This window comes from Schistocerca americana, chromosome X (assembly GCF_021461395.2).
Source record: "Schistocerca americana isolate TAMUIC-IGC-003095 chromosome X, iqSchAmer2.1, whole genome shotgun sequence".
In the NCBI taxonomy this organism is placed as follows: Eukaryota; Metazoa; Arthropoda; class Insecta; order Orthoptera; family Acrididae; genus Schistocerca; species Schistocerca americana.
This window is the reverse complement of record NC_060130.1, coordinates 575602082-575619509: the sequence shown is the minus strand read 5'-3', so window position 1 is coordinate 575619509 and position 17428 is coordinate 575602082. Positions and strand designations below refer to the sequence as shown.

At 41.7% G+C, this 17428-nt stretch overlaps 1 protein-coding gene across 1 annotated transcript in view; it reads left to right on the top strand.

Annotated features, from left to right (window-relative positions):
• The window catches only part of LOC124555720 (cytochrome P450 4C1-like), a 258545-nt gene that overhangs the window by 131780 nt on the left and 109337 nt on the right, over window positions 1-17428 (top strand). The window contains exon 3 of the mRNA XM_047129727.1: window positions 17225-17400. Within this exon, the coding sequence (XP_046985683.1) occupies window positions 17226-17400 (175 nt within the window). The 5' untranslated portion in view covers window position 17225. The remainder of the gene's footprint in view (window positions 1-17224; window positions 17401-17428) is intronic.

The following is a 17428-nucleotide window of genomic DNA, read 5'->3' as shown; positions in this document are numbered from 1 at the left end:
AAGAAGTCAGGCCATTGTTACAGGGACACCTTGGAAGAAAGTTTGAGTTCAGAGACTACTATAAATTCTAAATTTAGTAGAGCCGAGAAACTGAGCCTACACCTTTCCTGAAAGAGGAGAATTCTGCAATTAACAGCATCTATAGCTACGTAACTACTTTATAATTCACAATCAGATGCTTGGCAGAGGGTTCACTGAACAACCTTCGGACTTTTTCTGTAACGTTCCTCTCTCGAAAATCGTGTGGGAAAATGAACACTTAAATCATTCCGTGAGGGTTGTGATTCCTCTTATTTTATTACGATGATCGTTTATCCCTATGTAGGTGCGCGTCAACAAAGCATTTTCATATTCGGAGGAGAAAACTGGTGATTGAAATTCCCTGAAAAAACTCGCTGCATTAGCTGGGTCGACAAACTTTAAATTTGTGTGAATATCGTTCATTGGCATAACACTTAGAAGGTGTAACAGGTCTACTAAAGAGACTGCTTACATCACGTTTGTCCGCCCTATTCTGGAATATTGCTGTGGTGTGTGGGATCCGCATCAGGTGGGACTGACGGGTGACGTCGAAAAAGTACAAAGAAGGGGAGCTCGTTTTGTATTATCGCGAGAAAGGCGAGATAGTGCCACAGACATGATACGTGAATTGGAGCGGCAATCATTAAAACAAAGGTGTTTATCGTTGCGACGGGATCTTCTCATGAAATTTCAATCACCAGTTTTCTCAAAAATGGTTCAAATGGCTCTGAGCACTATGGGACTTAACATCAGTGGTCATCAGTCCCCTGGAACTTAGAACTACTTAAACCTAACTAACCTAAGGACATCACACACATCCATGCCCGAGGCAGGATTCGAACCTGCGACCATAGCAGTCGCGCAGCTCCGGGGACTGAGCGCCTAGAACCGCGAGACCACCGCGGCCGGCACCAGTTTTCTCCTCCGATTGCGAAAACATTCTGTTGGCACCGACCTACATAGCGAGAAATGATCATCACGATAAAATAAGAGAAATCAGGGCTGGCACAGAAAGATTTAAGTGCTCGTTTTCCAGCGTGCCGTTCGAGAGTGAACGGTAGAGAGACAGCTTGAATGTGGTTCATTGAGCCCTCTGCCAGGCACTTTATTTTGAATAGCAGAGTAATCACGTAGATGTAGATGTAGATCGTGTAAAGGAAATTTAACGGGTTCTTTTTAGTACTCAGGTGGAAGACATCACACTTGTTATTGTTCAGTGTCAAGTGTCACTTTTAGCACCATACGGATATCTTGTCTAAATCATTTGCTAATTCATGTTGATCTGATGATTTTACTAGATGGTAAATAATAGCACCATTTGAAAACAATCTCCCCAACCGTTTATGTAGATCAGAAACAGCAGAAGGCCTATAACCCTTCCTTGGGGAACGCTGTATATCACTTTCGTTTTACTCGACGGCATTCCGTCAGTTACTACGAACTATGATCTTTCTGGCGGGAAACAGTAAACCCAATCGCACAACGAAGGCGATACGCCAAGGAAACAACTTAATTAGAAACCTCAATTTGATTAGATTGTGAGTAATGGTGCCAAAATCCTTCCAGAAAACTAGAAATGCGAAATGAATTTAAGGGTCCCTGTCGACAGCATTCATTACTTCATGTGAATAAAGAGCTAGTTGTGTTTGACAACAACGAAATTTTCTGAATCCGTGCTAACGATGTGTCAGTAGATCGTTTTCTTCGATGTAATTAATAATTCTTAAACACATACGTTCCAAAATATTACTGCAGAACAGTGATACGGGTCTGTAATTCAGAGAATTACTTCTGTTTCCTCTTTTATGTATTGTTCTAACCTGTGCAACTTTCCAGTCCTTCGGTACACCTACGGTATCAACTTCTAAATTATTCATGTTACTGATTCGTATTCTGCAACATTTACTGCGTCATCTTTAATGAAGTAATCTCGAAGAGCAGTGGGTTGTAACTCTGCTTTAAGGCACTGTCTTCGTTAAAATTACCATTGCTATCGCTCAGTGAATGCAATAAATTGTGTCTTGTCACTGTGTACTTTATGTACGACTGGAGTTTTATGGAATTTTCTGTCAGATTTTGGGACAGAATTTCGGTGTGGAAACTATTAAAATCATCTCGCATTGAAGGCGGAGGAGGATATCAGAGTTTAACGTCCCGTCGATAGCGAAGTCATTAGAGACGGAGCACTAGCTTGGATTACGGAAGGATGGGGAAGGAGATCGACCGTGCCCTTTTCAAAGTAACCATCACGGTATTTATCTGGAGCAGTTTATGGAAACCCCTGAAAACCTGAATCTGGTGGGGATTTGAACCGTCGTTCTCCCGGATGCAAGTCCAATGGGCTAAGCACTGCGCAACCTTACACGGTCGCGTTGATATCCATGTAAATTTCTAGTTTTTGTAAAATATCGCCAACCTTGGAGTTTTTGCATTCATTGCAATGGAGCATGCGTTTTCTTTGCTTCTGCAACAGTATTCTGACCTGTTTTGTATACCAAGGAGGATCTGCTCCGTCTCTTATTGTTTTATTTGCCATAGATACCTGAATTGCTGTCGGGTCATCAATCCCTTTACCCATCATGACGCTCTCTACTTCCTCAGGATTATTTGTTGGTAAGAAGTCAAGTATGTAGCCACAACTATTTAGACTTCGAGTGGTCTCCTAAAGCGATTATACAAAATAATTTTCAGTGAAAGACTTAGGACAATTATTTACCGCTACGATCGCAGGTTCGAATCCTGCCTCGGGCATGGATGTGTGTGATGTCCTTAGGTTAGTTAGGTTTAATTAGTTCTAAGTTCTAGGCGACTGATGACCTCAGAAGTTAAGTCGCATAGTGCTCAGAGCCATTTGAACCATTTAGCACAATTTTAGACTATGTTTTATTCTAGCCACCGATTATAATATGTATTTTAGCCATCGTGCCGAGTGTAGATTGAAGTCATCGCTAACTATAATCGTATAAGAAGGGCATCTAATTGAAATGAGACGTTCTTTAATACCTATTTAAGGAAAAAACTGTCAGATGCACGAAAAATTTTTTGTCACTCCTTAAATCCTGGTGAATGACAAAAGCTTTTCTATCTTCGCTCAAAATGAATATTTCACACAGATCATGAGCAAATGGTAGCAGAGCAGATATCTGTAAAAATTGGATACAGAAAGCAGTCAACTTAATATTTATCCACTAGTATTTATATTATCAATTAAATAAAGACATTCAAGACGCAATAGAGCAAAAGGGTATTATAAACTGTAATCAAGTGTAATCTGAGAGTTTTTGCAGTTAACATACGTAGAAACGTCTGTAGCGTGAAGTAAGATCATCATTAAGAGTAATTTCTGTTAGCAGTCAGTTGAAATTTATGTGATTCTATACAGGACACTTAAAGCAAGGAAAGGAACCTGGCACTGGATTTTTGTATTCAAGCTTACATGTACTGCTGGTTAATATGTGCTACAGTCTAGAAACTTCTCCATGGCCTTCGAATGATGTTACGGGCGAACTTCAGTTACCGGACCACCTCATGCGTGCTGTTGCCCACCTTAAATACGACAGTCATTTGACCAGACGTGACGTCATCCAAATATGTTCTCTAAACTATCTCACTTGCCTAAAATTTTACTACGGCGTGTCAGATGCACACAACACAAAATCAGAACCCGTATATCCAGAAACTGTTGCCCAGTGTTCGTAGCACGCCATGTATGTCACTTCTTTCCATGTTGTAGCATCCGAGTTTACACGGAACTGTATCGCCATAACGAAACGTTCTTTCGTCGGTATTGAAGATCTCCTTAACTTACAGAGCCGAGAGGCTCTAGGCGCTTCAGTCCAGAACCGCGCTGCTGATGCTGTCGCAGGTTCGAATCCTGCCTCCGGCATGGATGTGTGTGATGTCCTTAGGTTAGTTAGGTTTAAGTAGTTCTAAGTCTAGGGGACTGATGACCTCAAATGTTAAGTCCCATAGTGCTTAGAGCCTTTTGAACCATTTTTTGAACTTACAGAGATAACTATAGTGCTCAAATCTAGGTAAAAGCATCTTTTCTCGATGTGTCAAAGTGTGAGTATGGGTGCAGCATGTTAAAAGAATGTATTAGAAGTAAACTGCTCCACGAAATACAAACGTAGATTTGTTGTTATCTCTGTCAGATGAACTGAACACAACGAAACAATGCACACAGAGGGTGGCTCAGCTACCGCGTTTTAAGCAACTCGTAATGTTATATCTGACCTTCAAATACTATACGCGAGATTTTCGTGTTCTTTCACTCGCTACACGCAAACAATTAGTCCTACAGAAAAAAATGAACAGGTAGTTTTTTTCGTACGTTTAATGCAGTTAAATTTGTACTGGGAAACGTTTTCGCTAGGGGTCGCAGTTTTCGAGGTATTCAAGAACAACATACGAAAGTGGCCTTCAAACGCACCTCTACTCCCACACTCAGCCTTTACCGGCCAGGATTTCTAGTATGATGTTCATGGCACTTTCTCTTATCACTGTACAGAACTTTGCGACTGTCAGAATATTTCCCGTATTAGACATATGTTTTAGTCTTCACTGACTGGCCCTTTTACACCATCGACTTAGTGGAGCCCTTAGAAATAGTAAAATTATTGTTTGTGGAAATTTTACCTAACAACGTTGTGAATTTTGACGGCATAAATAAACAGTTACATCGTTGTATTCGTCAGGCCTTCCGACTACGAAACTACTGTGCTTGTAAGGATTAAGTTTGAATCGAATTGTGAACGTAATTAGTCTTAGCGTAACGTTTACAAATGTCGTTTTTCTTTCATTACCCTAACGGGCACGTTTAAATTAATAATGTGAACGAAATAGCCCAATCAACTGAGACCCAAAAAGGTCGAATTTCGGAAATAGTTCGTGTAGCCGGAAATTTTTGTTCAGAGATTGGAGAGTGTGTAACGAACAACATACTGGAAATCCTTATTGGTGAGGGATGAGTGTGGAGGTAGAGGTGCGTTTGAAGGTCACTTTCGTACGTTGTTCTTGAATAACTCGAAAAATCATCCCAGTACAAAATTTAAATACATAAAGTTTTTTAGAAAAGGTCCTATTCATTTTGTCTATAGGACTAATAGTTTTGTACATGGAGCGAGAGAATACGGAAATCTCAAACGTGATTTTTAAACGCCAGATACAACATTGTGGGCTGCATAATATGACAGCGGTAGGTGCGGCTGAACACCTTATATATTTTTAAATATTAATTCATTTAGCAACTCCAATACGGATAGCTGTTCCAGAGACACTGTGTAAACAGTTTAGAAAAATTATAGCTCCTTAGGCTGAGGAAAGGCTCAGCATTAGAACAGTGACATCGCAGATGGAAGCAATCGGATTCAGTTGTCGATACGGATAGTCAAATTTAAAATTAAGTCCCTTATCGTAAAAGTTAGTACATTTTGTATATAATGACATTTCACTTGTGGAAATAAACCTAGATCCCCTTCCGCCTTCCATTGAAGCGTTAAACCACAGTAAATAGCATATTTTGCTTAATTCTATTACAAATGCAATCGTCTGCTACTGCATCAGAAGACGTGAAAAGCGTTGCGTATGTTACGCGCTCTGCTCATTAAGTACCCCGAAAATAACATATCATCAGTAATATGTCAGCAGTCTGACAGACATATGACGTTAAATAAAACGCAGTGCAAAAAGGTAGACCTGATGTTGGCAAAGCGAAAGTTGTACTGCAAGGCAGATGGAGTAACCTTGGCCTGCGTCCTTGCGCACGAGGAACCAACGCGCCTGTCATAGCTTCCGCGCGGTACATCGGTCAAGGTAGGACACTTATTCACATCCTCGACGATAGCGGGTCACTGTAATCCCCGATATCGCGGGTTTTACTTATTTCCTGGTGTGAGAGCGATTCTGTCTACGTTATCCGGATTCATTTCTTCATCTGAAACTAAGCAACAGTGCACAGACACATATTTTTGACTTAGTGCTCGAATGGCGATGATTTAATAAACTGACTGGAACGTTCCGACTCTGTATGGATTTATTTACTGCCTTTGAAGGCTTTCTAGGGTCTCTGCGTATCTTCCATCACATGTAACTCTGTTTAGACCGTCTTTCTTACCTGGTTTCTTTTTTTTTTCTTTTTACTCCGGTTTGTAGGGTCCACAGTAATGACTCTTTGCTCATCGTGAATCTTCATTTTTTCTGTGGCCAGATGTCTTCCTGATGCCTGAGCGTCTTCGTAATCTAAGGGAGGAATGTGGAATACAGTGTGCATAATATTCCGTAAATCTTACGTAACTGTATCATATATTTTTATGTAAAACTGTGTGCATCTTGGTTCTCTGAGGCCGTGGTTCTTAGTTAGCTCGAAATTCTACTAAATGAGTGTGAAGCACTGCGTAAAATGACACCTAGGTCAGCCGGTATTCTAGAATAACACTTGCAAATCCAGTTTGGAGATTTTATCTGACTCCTGCACACCCCCTAGTGTCGCTTACTAGCGCTACATGCACTACGCTGTACGGACAAGTCTGTGTATACTTTGATAGGTTGCTTCCTCTACATAGTACATAGAGGACAAGCGTAATACAGTCTGCATTGATCATCACCAAATTTGCTCTTAGGATAAGATTTTCATAGCATCGTTTCTTATGAGACTATTTACTGTCGTGAAACAATAAGTTGCCTACAACTGTTTATGGCTTTAGGTTTATCAGATACAAATAAGACTTTACCAGAAGGTGTTTCCACTTCGCTCAAAATTTCCGGCCGGCGGTTGTGGCCGAGCGGTTCTAGGCGCTTCAATCCGGAACCGCGCTGCTGCTACGGTCGCAGGTTGGAATCCTGCCTCGGGAATGGATGTGTGTGATGTCCTGATGTTAGTTAGGTTTAAGTAGTTCTAAGTCTAGGGGACTGATGACCTCAGATGTTAAGTCCCATAGTGCTTAGAGCCATTTGAACCATCAAAATTTCCAATGCTGCTGACAGCTTCGACGAGTAGATGCTTACGACTAATTCTCCTTTACGAAAATTTACTCATTGTTTTTCCTTATAGCAATTTACGACATGCCTGGTACTTTATCTTTCATTGTTATTACTGCATAATGTAACTAATATTAATATGTTTTCATCAAGAGGAAATTCGTAACACACAACCATACACCATTAATTAATTGGCCGTTGATAGTGTCCATAAACTACACACATGCACACACACACACACACACACACACACACACACACACACACACACACACACACACACACGCTCGCACGCACGCTTGGAACTGTACCAAAATATTTTATCAAATGTCTGAAAAATTGAAAAGTAATGGAAGTTTATTCTTCTTGAGAATAAACAAATTATGCTAATACTTACTTTTTGATTGCTGATTCATTGTGCTAAGCACGACGCATTTTGTGAATTTACTCACTGTTTGAAGAGCTTCAGCTTCTACACAGGGTGAGGCGGCTAAGAGAGGCCATGTCAAACATATAGAGAACTAGAAAACCTATCAAGGTGCAATCTGCACTACGTTATAGTGAAATATGTCACAAGTTTTCTGACGTATGCGAGTGGCTTTTAAAATTTTTTTATTAGGTCCCTTTCTTTTCTGTCTGCCTGTTCAGTACAAATTCCACATTTAATTTTAAATAAACTTCCCTGTAAGCTAGAAATCTGACGTTTTAAACATAGCCTAAAACTGGATGACAGAGCAATATTAACTCGTTACTTGTCAGTCTCACCGGTGGGGTGAGGCTAGGGGTGAGAAGACTGGTAATGCCTGACATGTCAGCTGTCCTGCATGACGAGCATGTTGTGCGGGTAGTATTACACTCCTGGAAATGGAAAAAAGAACACATTGACACCGGTGTGTCAGACCCACCATACTTGCTCCGGACACTGCGAGAGGGCTGTACAAGCAATGATCACACGCACGGCACAGCGGACACACCAGGAACCGCGGTGTTGGCAGTCGAATGGCGCTAGCTGCGCAGCATTTGTGCACCGCCGCCGTCAGTGTCAGCCAGTTTGCCGTGGCATACGGAGCTCCATCGCAGTCTTTAACACTGGTAGCATGCCGCGACAGCGTGGACGTGAACCGTATGTGCAGTTGACGGACTTTGAGCGAGGGCGTATAGTGGGCATGCGGGAGGCCGGTTGGACGTACCGCCGAATTGCTCAACACGTGGGGCGTGAGGTCTCCACAGTACATCGATGTTGTCGCCAGTGGTCGGCGGAAGGTGCACGTGCCCGTCGACCTGGGACCGGACCGCAGCGACGCACGGATGCACGCCAAGACCGTAGGATCCTACGCAGTGCCGTAGGGGACCGCACCGCCACTTCCCAGCAAATTAGGGACACTGTTGCTCCTGGGGTATCGGCGAGGACCATTCGCAACCGTCTCCATGAAGCTGGGCTACGGTCCCGCACACCGTTAGGCCGTCTTCCGCTCACGCCCCAACATCGTGCAGCCCGCCTCCAGTGGTGTCGCGACAGGCGTGAATGGAGGGACGAATGGAGACGTGTCGTCTTCAGCGATGAGAGTCGCTTCTGCCTTGGTGCCAATGATGGTCGTATGCGTGTTTGGCGCCGTGCAGGTGAGCGCCACAATCAGGACTGCATACGACCGAGGCACACAGGGCCAACACCCGGCATCATGGTGTGGGGAGCGATCTCCTACACTGGCCGTACACCACTGGTGATCGTCGAGGGGACACTGAATAGTGCACGGTACATCCAAACCGTCATCGAACCCATCGCTCTACCATTCCTAGACCGGCAAGGGAACTTGCTGTTCCAACAGGACAATGCACGTCCACATGTATCCCGTGCCACCCAACGTGCTCTAGAAGGTGTAAGTCAACTACCCTGGCCAGCAAAATCTCCGGATCTGTCCCCCATTGAGCATGTTTGGGACTGGATGAAGCGTCGTCTCACGCGGTCTGCAGGTCCAGCACGAACGCTGGTCCAACTGAGGCGCCAGGTGGAAATGGCATGGCAAGCCGTTCCGCAGGACTACATCCAGCATCTCTACGATCGTCTCCATGGGAGAATAGCAGCCTGCATTGCTGCGAAAGGTGGATATACACTGTACTAGTGCCGACATTGTGCGTGCTCTGTTGCCTGTATCTATGTGCCTGTGGTTCTGTCAGTGTGATCATGTGATGTATCTGACCCCAGGAATGGGTCAATAAAGTTTCCCCTTCCTGGGACAATGAATTCACGGTGTTCTTATTTCAATTTCCAGCAATGTAGAATGTCTTCCAGGTGGTATGCAAGCAGATATGCACGGATGAGCAGAAAGAGGGTGGAAGAGGACATTAGCATAGAGAGGGGGGAAAAAGAGATGCGTGTAGTATATATGACACGTGCACACATGAGCAAAGCCACAGGTAAATAGCTAGTAGGCCCAATATATACGTAATGAATGTTCGAGTGCAGGTTGTAGACAAATGGTTGGCGACGTATGGAATTTTGGGTCTGGCCATGAGCCATGCTCGGATAGCCTAAAGGAAACGCGACCGCTCGCTATGAGCGGAAAATCCGTGTTCGAGTCCCACTCCGGCACAAATTTTCATTGACTTCTTTCCAATATACAGCTGATGGTTGTCCATATTCGCGATTTAGAATGCATTTCAAGCATGTGATATGAGCTCTGCGCTATGCCTTCATTTACTTCATTACTGCGTGCAGCGGGTGACGCTGTCGTTTTGGACCTACTGATACCTGACTTACGACAAGACCGCGCCTACTTGTCATCACCGATTTCGTCCAAGTTCATGGTATGTGCTGGGCTTGGCTAGAAATGAGACTGACATAAGTCGGAACACCAGACGGCCAAGTGTTTAGAAAAAAATACATTTTTGGCGCGGGTTCGGCGAGGCAAGAGTAAAATAAACTGAAGCGCCAAAGAAACTAGTATAGGCATGCATATTCAAATACAGAGATATATAAACAGGTAGAATACGGCGCTGTGGTCGGCAACGCCTATATAAGACAACGAGTGTCTGGCGCAGTTGTTCGATAGGTTACTGCTGCTACAACGGCAGGCTATCAAGATTTAAATGAGTTTGAACGTGGTGTTATAGTCGGCGCACGAGCCGTGGGACACAGCTTCTCCGAGGTGGCGATGAAGTGGGGATTTTCCCGTACGACCATTTCACGAGTGTACCGTGCATTTCAGAAATCTGCTAAAACATCAGATCTCCGATATCGCCGCGGCAGGAAAACGATCTTGCAAGAACGGGACGAATGACGACTGAAGAGAATCGTTCAATGTGACAAAAGTGCAACCCTTCCCCAAATTGCTGCAGATATCACTGCAGGACCATCAAAAAGTGTCAGCCTGCGAACCATACAACGAAACATCGTCGATATAGGCTTTCGGAGGGGAAGACCCACTTGAGTACCCTTGGTGACTGCACAACACAAACCTTTAGCCTCGAAGGGGCCGTCATCACCAACATTGGACTGTTGATGACTGGAAACATGTTGCCTGATCGGACGAGACTCGTTTCAAATTGGATCGAGCGGATGGATGTGTACGAGCATGTAGACAACCTCATGAATCCATGGACTCTACATGTCATCAGCGGACTGTTCGAGCAGGTGGAGGCTCTGTAATGATGTGCGGCATGTGCAGTTGGAGTGGTATGTGACCCCCGATACATATAGTTAAGACTCTGACAGGTGACACGTACGTAAGCATACTGTCTGATCATCTGCATCCATTCGTGTCCATATGCATTCCGACGGAGTTGGGCAATTACAGCAGGACAAAGCGATACCTCATGCGTCCAGAATTGCTACAGAATGGCTCCAGGAACACTCTTCTGAGTTTAAACACTTCCGCTGCCCAGGAAACTTCCCAGACATGAACACTATTGAGCATATCTGGGATGCCTTGCAGCGTACTGTTCAGAATAAATGTCGTCCCCCTAGTACTCTTACAGATTTATGGACAGCCCTGCAGGATTCATGGTGTCAATTCCCTCCAGTACTACTTTAGACATTAGTCGACTGCATGCCACGTCGTGTTGCGGCACTCCTGCGCGCTCACTGGGACCGTAGACGATATTACACAGGTGTACCAGTTTCCTTGGCTCTTCAGTGTGTATTAGTGTAGTTCCCGGGCTGCAGTTGGCGCAGCAGAAAAGTACAGGACGGTAATCCACTGGTCGTGGGTCGAGTCCCTATTTCTACTTGTTCTGCTTTAAATATTTACTTTACTTACTCTCCAAATATATAGAAATAATACTTAATATATTGTAATTATTAATATTTTCGGAAAAGGAATGAAATGGAAAGGCAAAGGGAAATTTGGGATTCCAAATAAAAGTCCAGGAAGGGATTGTAAGATGTACACGAGAACTTCGAACATAAAGTTAGCCTAAAGAAGTTCATGACGTCATTCTCCTGCGCACAGAAAAGAAAGGCTTCAGACTTTATATCCGTGAAGAATTAGAAATTTTCGAACACCTTTCTCTTAATGATGGTTTCATTGTGAATGAGCAGTTGCAGCTACATAACAAAAATTTCTTTAACACTATAATGCTCTTATTTACAAACTCCTAAATCTGACTCCTCGTTTTCCTCAGAGTAGTCTCTAATATGGTCTTCCTCTCTCCACATCGATATTTGCTTTTCCATTGTCCTGCATACATTTTTATTTTGCATAATAGTGGCTGTTGACATTTTGTTAATGTGAGGCTTAATTTCTTCGATTGTTAATCGATGGCGCGACTTGTTTCATGTCCACATTGTAGCAACTTCGGCCTGTGATCCTCTGTGTGATGCCACCTCCAGTGCCTGTTTCCTCTTACGTTATGTAGCTACGTTATGTAGCTGCTACGTTATGTAGCTACGTTATGTAGCTATAATTTTTACCAAGTACCATTGTTATATCAGTTTTCAATACTTGTAAATTTTATATCGTTCTTAAACGTGATTTTAAGAAGTTATTTCATATGACGAGAGCATCTTGCTCGTAAATCTGTTTTCATCTCCACGACATGTGAGTACAGTCACCTCACAAATTTGCTCTGTGTAACAATCGTCTATTCTTGGTTTTTCTCTATGTCAATAGTTTTGTAATCTTTGTAGGTAATCGTTTTTGGTTGTTCTGATGAAGACGCCCATAGTCGGTGTCGATAACATATCAAGTTAAATTTTATTGCAACCTATTGGGTGTATTAAACAAATCATATTCTTGTACCATTGCTGGCTTACAGCCATGTTTAAAATTGTACAAAATCGGATACTTTCCTCATTTTTCAGTTCATGAAATACACATGCAGGAGTGATATCTTTGTAGAAACAAGGGAAGCAGTTATCGTTTCGGCATCTTGCAAAAGTTTCTCTCTCATCGCACAGTCTGGCAGTAAACCATGCATACCGTGTCATTCCGCCAAATATTAGCGAGAAGATATCTGGAGATGTACAATGAAATACGTTTTCATACTGTCTTCTCGGGATGTGATTTATTTTACTCTCTCGTCGTGACAATTTTACCCATACCAGGAATCCACTGTTCATGTGCAGCTGCCGAGGGCTGTTCGAAGGTTGAAATGAAACTAATGTAATACGAAGTGTTATACGCTTTAATTGCAATTCCTTCTTGGAACATTATTTGGAGAGTCATCGCGAACGCTGTATGTACATCCTCCTTTGTAAATTTATTTGCAATCCCAAATTTTCCTTTGGTTTTCGTTTTCATAAATTTTATGAAAATACAATATTATGAGCATTTTTAGGTTTATTTACAGTGTAAGTAACGTAAACCCAGAAAAGTAACAAGAAATCTCAAGCGTCGCTCAGCATTGACTACAGAAGTTAAATCAGATTAGATTTACTTTCATTCCAATTGATCCATAGTGACGAGGTCCTTCAGGATGTAGAACATGTCAGAAAAACAATAATACATGACAAATATTTACAACTGAAACCAATAAGCTAATGTACCTTCCACAGGTCCCAAGTGGAATGATAATCATTTCTTTCAATGAACACTATATGAAAGAATCATTTTACAAACACTCACTAAGATCGCATTAATGCACTGAATTTAAAATTAAAAAAAAAAGTTTTATCTTTATGAGGTAATAAACATATAATAGAACCGCTACAATACTTATTTACAATAAACACATTACTGCACTGAAATGGTGCAGAAGTTAGATTGTACTTATATATCAGTTGGTTCCACTGAAAAATTCAGCAATGGAGTGGAAGGAGTTGGCCATGAATAAATCCTTTAGGCATCTCTTAAACTGAATTTCATTGGTTGTTAAGCTTTTTATGGCTGTTGGGAAGTTATTGAAAATGTGTGTTCCTAAATAATGCACACCTTTTTGTACAAGAGTAAGTGACTTTAAATCCTTGTGAAGATTATTCTTATTTCTAGTACTGATTCCATAAATTAAGCTGCTGGTTTGAAAAAGTGATATATTTTTAATGACAAGTTTCATTAAGGAATAAATAGATTGGGAAGCAGTAGTTAGTGTCCCCAGTTCCCTAAACAGGCTTCTGCAGGATGTTCTTGAATTCACACCACTTATAAATCTTATTACACGTTTTTGTGCCTCTAAAACTTTAGCTTGGCTTGATGGATTACCCCAAAAATAATCCCATATGACATTATCGAATGAAAGTAAGCACAGTATGCCAGCTTTTTCATTTCTATATCCCCTATGTCTGAAACAATTCGCAATACAATAGAGATTTGTTAAGAAACTTCAGCAGTTCTCTGGTGTGCTGTTCCCAGCTGAATTTATTATCAAGCTGTAATCCCAAGAATTTAACACTGTCCACTTCTTCTAACTGCTTGTCATTGTATGTTAGGTATATACTCGTGGGACACCCCTTACAAGTTCTGAACCTCGTGTAGTGTGTATTTTAAAGTTTAGTGACAAAGAATTGGCTGAGAACCAGTGATTAATGTCCACAAATATTTTATTAGTCGATCTTTCTAAGACCACACATGATTTGATATTTATTGCAATGTTTGTATCATCGTCAAAAAAAACAAACATGGCATCTGGTAATGTTACTGACGAAAGGTCATTGACATACACAGGAAAAAGTAAGGGCCCTAAGATGGAACCTTGTGGGACCCCACATGTAATTAGTTTCCAGTTGGATGATGCCTGATATCATAATACATGGCTCTTTCCGAATAACACCCTTTCTCTCCTGCCAGAAATATAAGATCTGAATCATTTTGCAGCATTTCCTGTTACACCATAATATTCTAATTCACTTAAAAAGATATTGTGATTTACACAGTCAAGTGCCTTTGACAGATCACAAAATATACCATTTGCCTGCAATTTTTTTTTTTTTTTTTTTTTTTTGCCTAATGAATAAAGTACATTTTCACTGTAAGTGTAGATAGCCATCTCAATATCAGAACCCTTTAGAAATCCGAACTGTGACTTTGACAGTATGTTATTTGCGATAAGATGCTTGTAAAGCCGATTGTACATTACCTTTCCTAAAATTTTTGAGAATGCTGCCCCTCGGGTAATCCCGCGTGGCTGTAAACCAACGAGGCGGGAATGCCAACCAATCGCGGAACGCGGACAACCGGGCTTAGGTAAGATATAGCTTTAAAGAGCACTGTGCTAGTTTGCGACACAGAGGTGAGCCACATCCGGATTAACGGTTGTTAGTGTGGCATACTGGCAAATGTGTGTGTGTGTGTGTGTGTGTGTGTGTGTGTGTGTGGCGGGGGGGTTATCGTGTTTCTTCCCACTCTTTTTCTCCCACGCGACATATGTTATTGCTCTAAGGTTAGGGACGTGTGTGGATGCATTGACTCTGACACGCACACACAGGCATAGCGGGCGCTTCCACAGGCACAGGAAAGAAAGCAAAAGATGTTCACACTTCGCAGCGTCACAACAACAAATTACACTAGATATATAACTGCAGCTACGCAACATGGAAACAAAAATATATCCAGAGTAAGTAAAGTGCAACGTTTTGAAATTCGATCAACTATTTGTGGAAGAACATTAGGAATGAAGCAGGATGCAAATATCATGAGTAACTTAATACTGTTTGATAGTAGTACCGTAAAGCATGAGAACTGTGTACGATATTGATAAATATGTTTGTAAGAACACCAAATTGTTACAGTAATCACTATACATGCTTTGAAAGAAATTGAAACGCTTATGAGATTTTTATCACAGTCGCAAAGCACGGTATATAATCTACATTAGTTGCGTAATTGCGACTGCGAAAAAAACAGACCTAAAAACAAAAAACAAAAAATGGTTGCTGATGTTCCTTGTATTTTGTACAAAGAATTACACGTACTCCATTTGTTGGAGGTCTTTGTGCGACGGTATTCAGGAAAAATTCTCAGAAACTCTGTTCCACTGTTGCTCAACGAACATAATGAACGTTTTTAACATTTTTATGCAGCGACAGCAACTGATATTGTTTATATAAGAATATACAGCCTACAGTTGCAGGTTAACTTTATCGTTTACCTAGGTTTCAACGTTAGTAATGACGTCTTCTTCAGAATATAAAATATTATTTAAATGTTTGCCTAAAACAAGCCATGTCCTAAGTCAACTTTATGTATATGCATCAAGTTTTATAAAGTTGACTTAGGACATGGCTTGTTTTAGGCAAACATTTAAATAATAGTTTATGTTCTGAAGAAGACGTTATTACTAACGTTGAAACCTAGGTAAACGATAAAGTTAACCTGCAACTGTAGGCTGTATATTCTTATATAAATAATGCACGTAATCCTTCCTCAGCGTTGTCGGGTCTTAGTGACCCACTGGAACACGTACCGCGTCAGATATGAGGAATATCTGGTTTAGATCAGTTAGCCTGTCGAACTGGAAAGGTCAGCCTATGCGACAAATAATGACGTATTCTGGGGGAGTATGAATGATCATTCCTCTTAGAGATCACAACGAAAGAAGGCGCTATACATGTACAGTGGTCAGTTGTTGTCGACCACTCGGCGAAAATTTGAAGCCCATCTGGACTCTGGATTTTCACGGTTGACGAGAATGTGTTGTTGGTTCAAAATGGCTCTGAGCACTATGGGACTTAACTTCTGAGATCATCAGTCCCCTAGAACTTAGAACTACTTAAACCTAGCTAACCTAACGACATCACACACATCCATGCAGGAGGCAGGATTCGAACCTGCGACCGTAGTGGTCGCGCGGTTCCGGACTGTAGCGCCTAGAACCGCTCGGCCAGTGTTGTTGGTGTTTAGCGTTTCACATTGGGAATCAGATGGATATTACACAAAGCGAGTTGCTAAGAGAAAGGGAATTTGAAGTGTTGGTTTGGTTTAGCCAGAGGAACTGGGAGGTAAGAACGTATTCGTATTAAGTAGCGGTTAATATCCAGTAGCGCATTTTTTGTTTCGATAGGTAAGTAATAACTGGTTCGAAGAAGTTCTGTATGACAGTTAATTTCTTATCAACTGAGAGCTCCAAAGATTTTATTTGCTGCAATATTAATTTATCCTCCATGACCTGCCGCCGTATATGGAGAGGCATTTCAGCTGTTTCCAAAAAACAAGTATTGATCGATGTAGAAGGCATCACTCCGATACAGGTTCTAATGAAACAGTACAGTGTTTTGTCTAACTTCGTGAATACTGAATTAGAGCCGTTGAGGTAAAAGGCCGCACCGTAACTTATTGTGGTCCCATCAGCGATCAATACGAGGTGAACACTGTCGCGGGAAGAGCGCTGCACCAAATGTGGGTCAACGCACGGAGAACGTTTGTCACTCCTTACTTTGTAAACCTCCCATATGTCAGAAAAAATACCTACCAGGGTTCACAGATCTGGAAAGAACGCTAAACTCAAGCCATGTCTCTGCTGCAAACAGTATGAAGAGACTTCTTCAAATACAAGGCGGAATCTTTCTACTGATAAGCGTATGACCATATCAACATGAGCGCCCCACTTCAGCGTAAGCCTGTATGAAAAGTTAAACGAAAAATTTTAAAATTTCTCTTTATTATTTGCTGTTAGCATATTCTTTTGTCTCTCTTAAGCTTCTGGGAATTTATCAGTGCAAGTGTATTCTGTTTGCCTATTACTCGAATGTAGTTTTTCAGTTTGAATTAAACAGCAATCGATCTTTACTCCTTTTCTTGCAAGTTTCGAAACTTCGTTGACTACATTTGTCACTGCTAATAAACTCTGTTCACAGGATGGATATCGTGGTGAACATTCTAGCAACGGTTGCCGTCGTTCTGGTGATCCAGCAGGTTTGGAAATTGCTGAAAGCGCAGAAACAGTTGGCATCTAGGCTTGCACATATTCCAGGACCTAAAGGCTGGCCGTTGCTTGGTAATACCTTCGAATTCGGAAAAGGGAATGCACTCGGTAAGAAATCTATTGCTATTTGCTATTA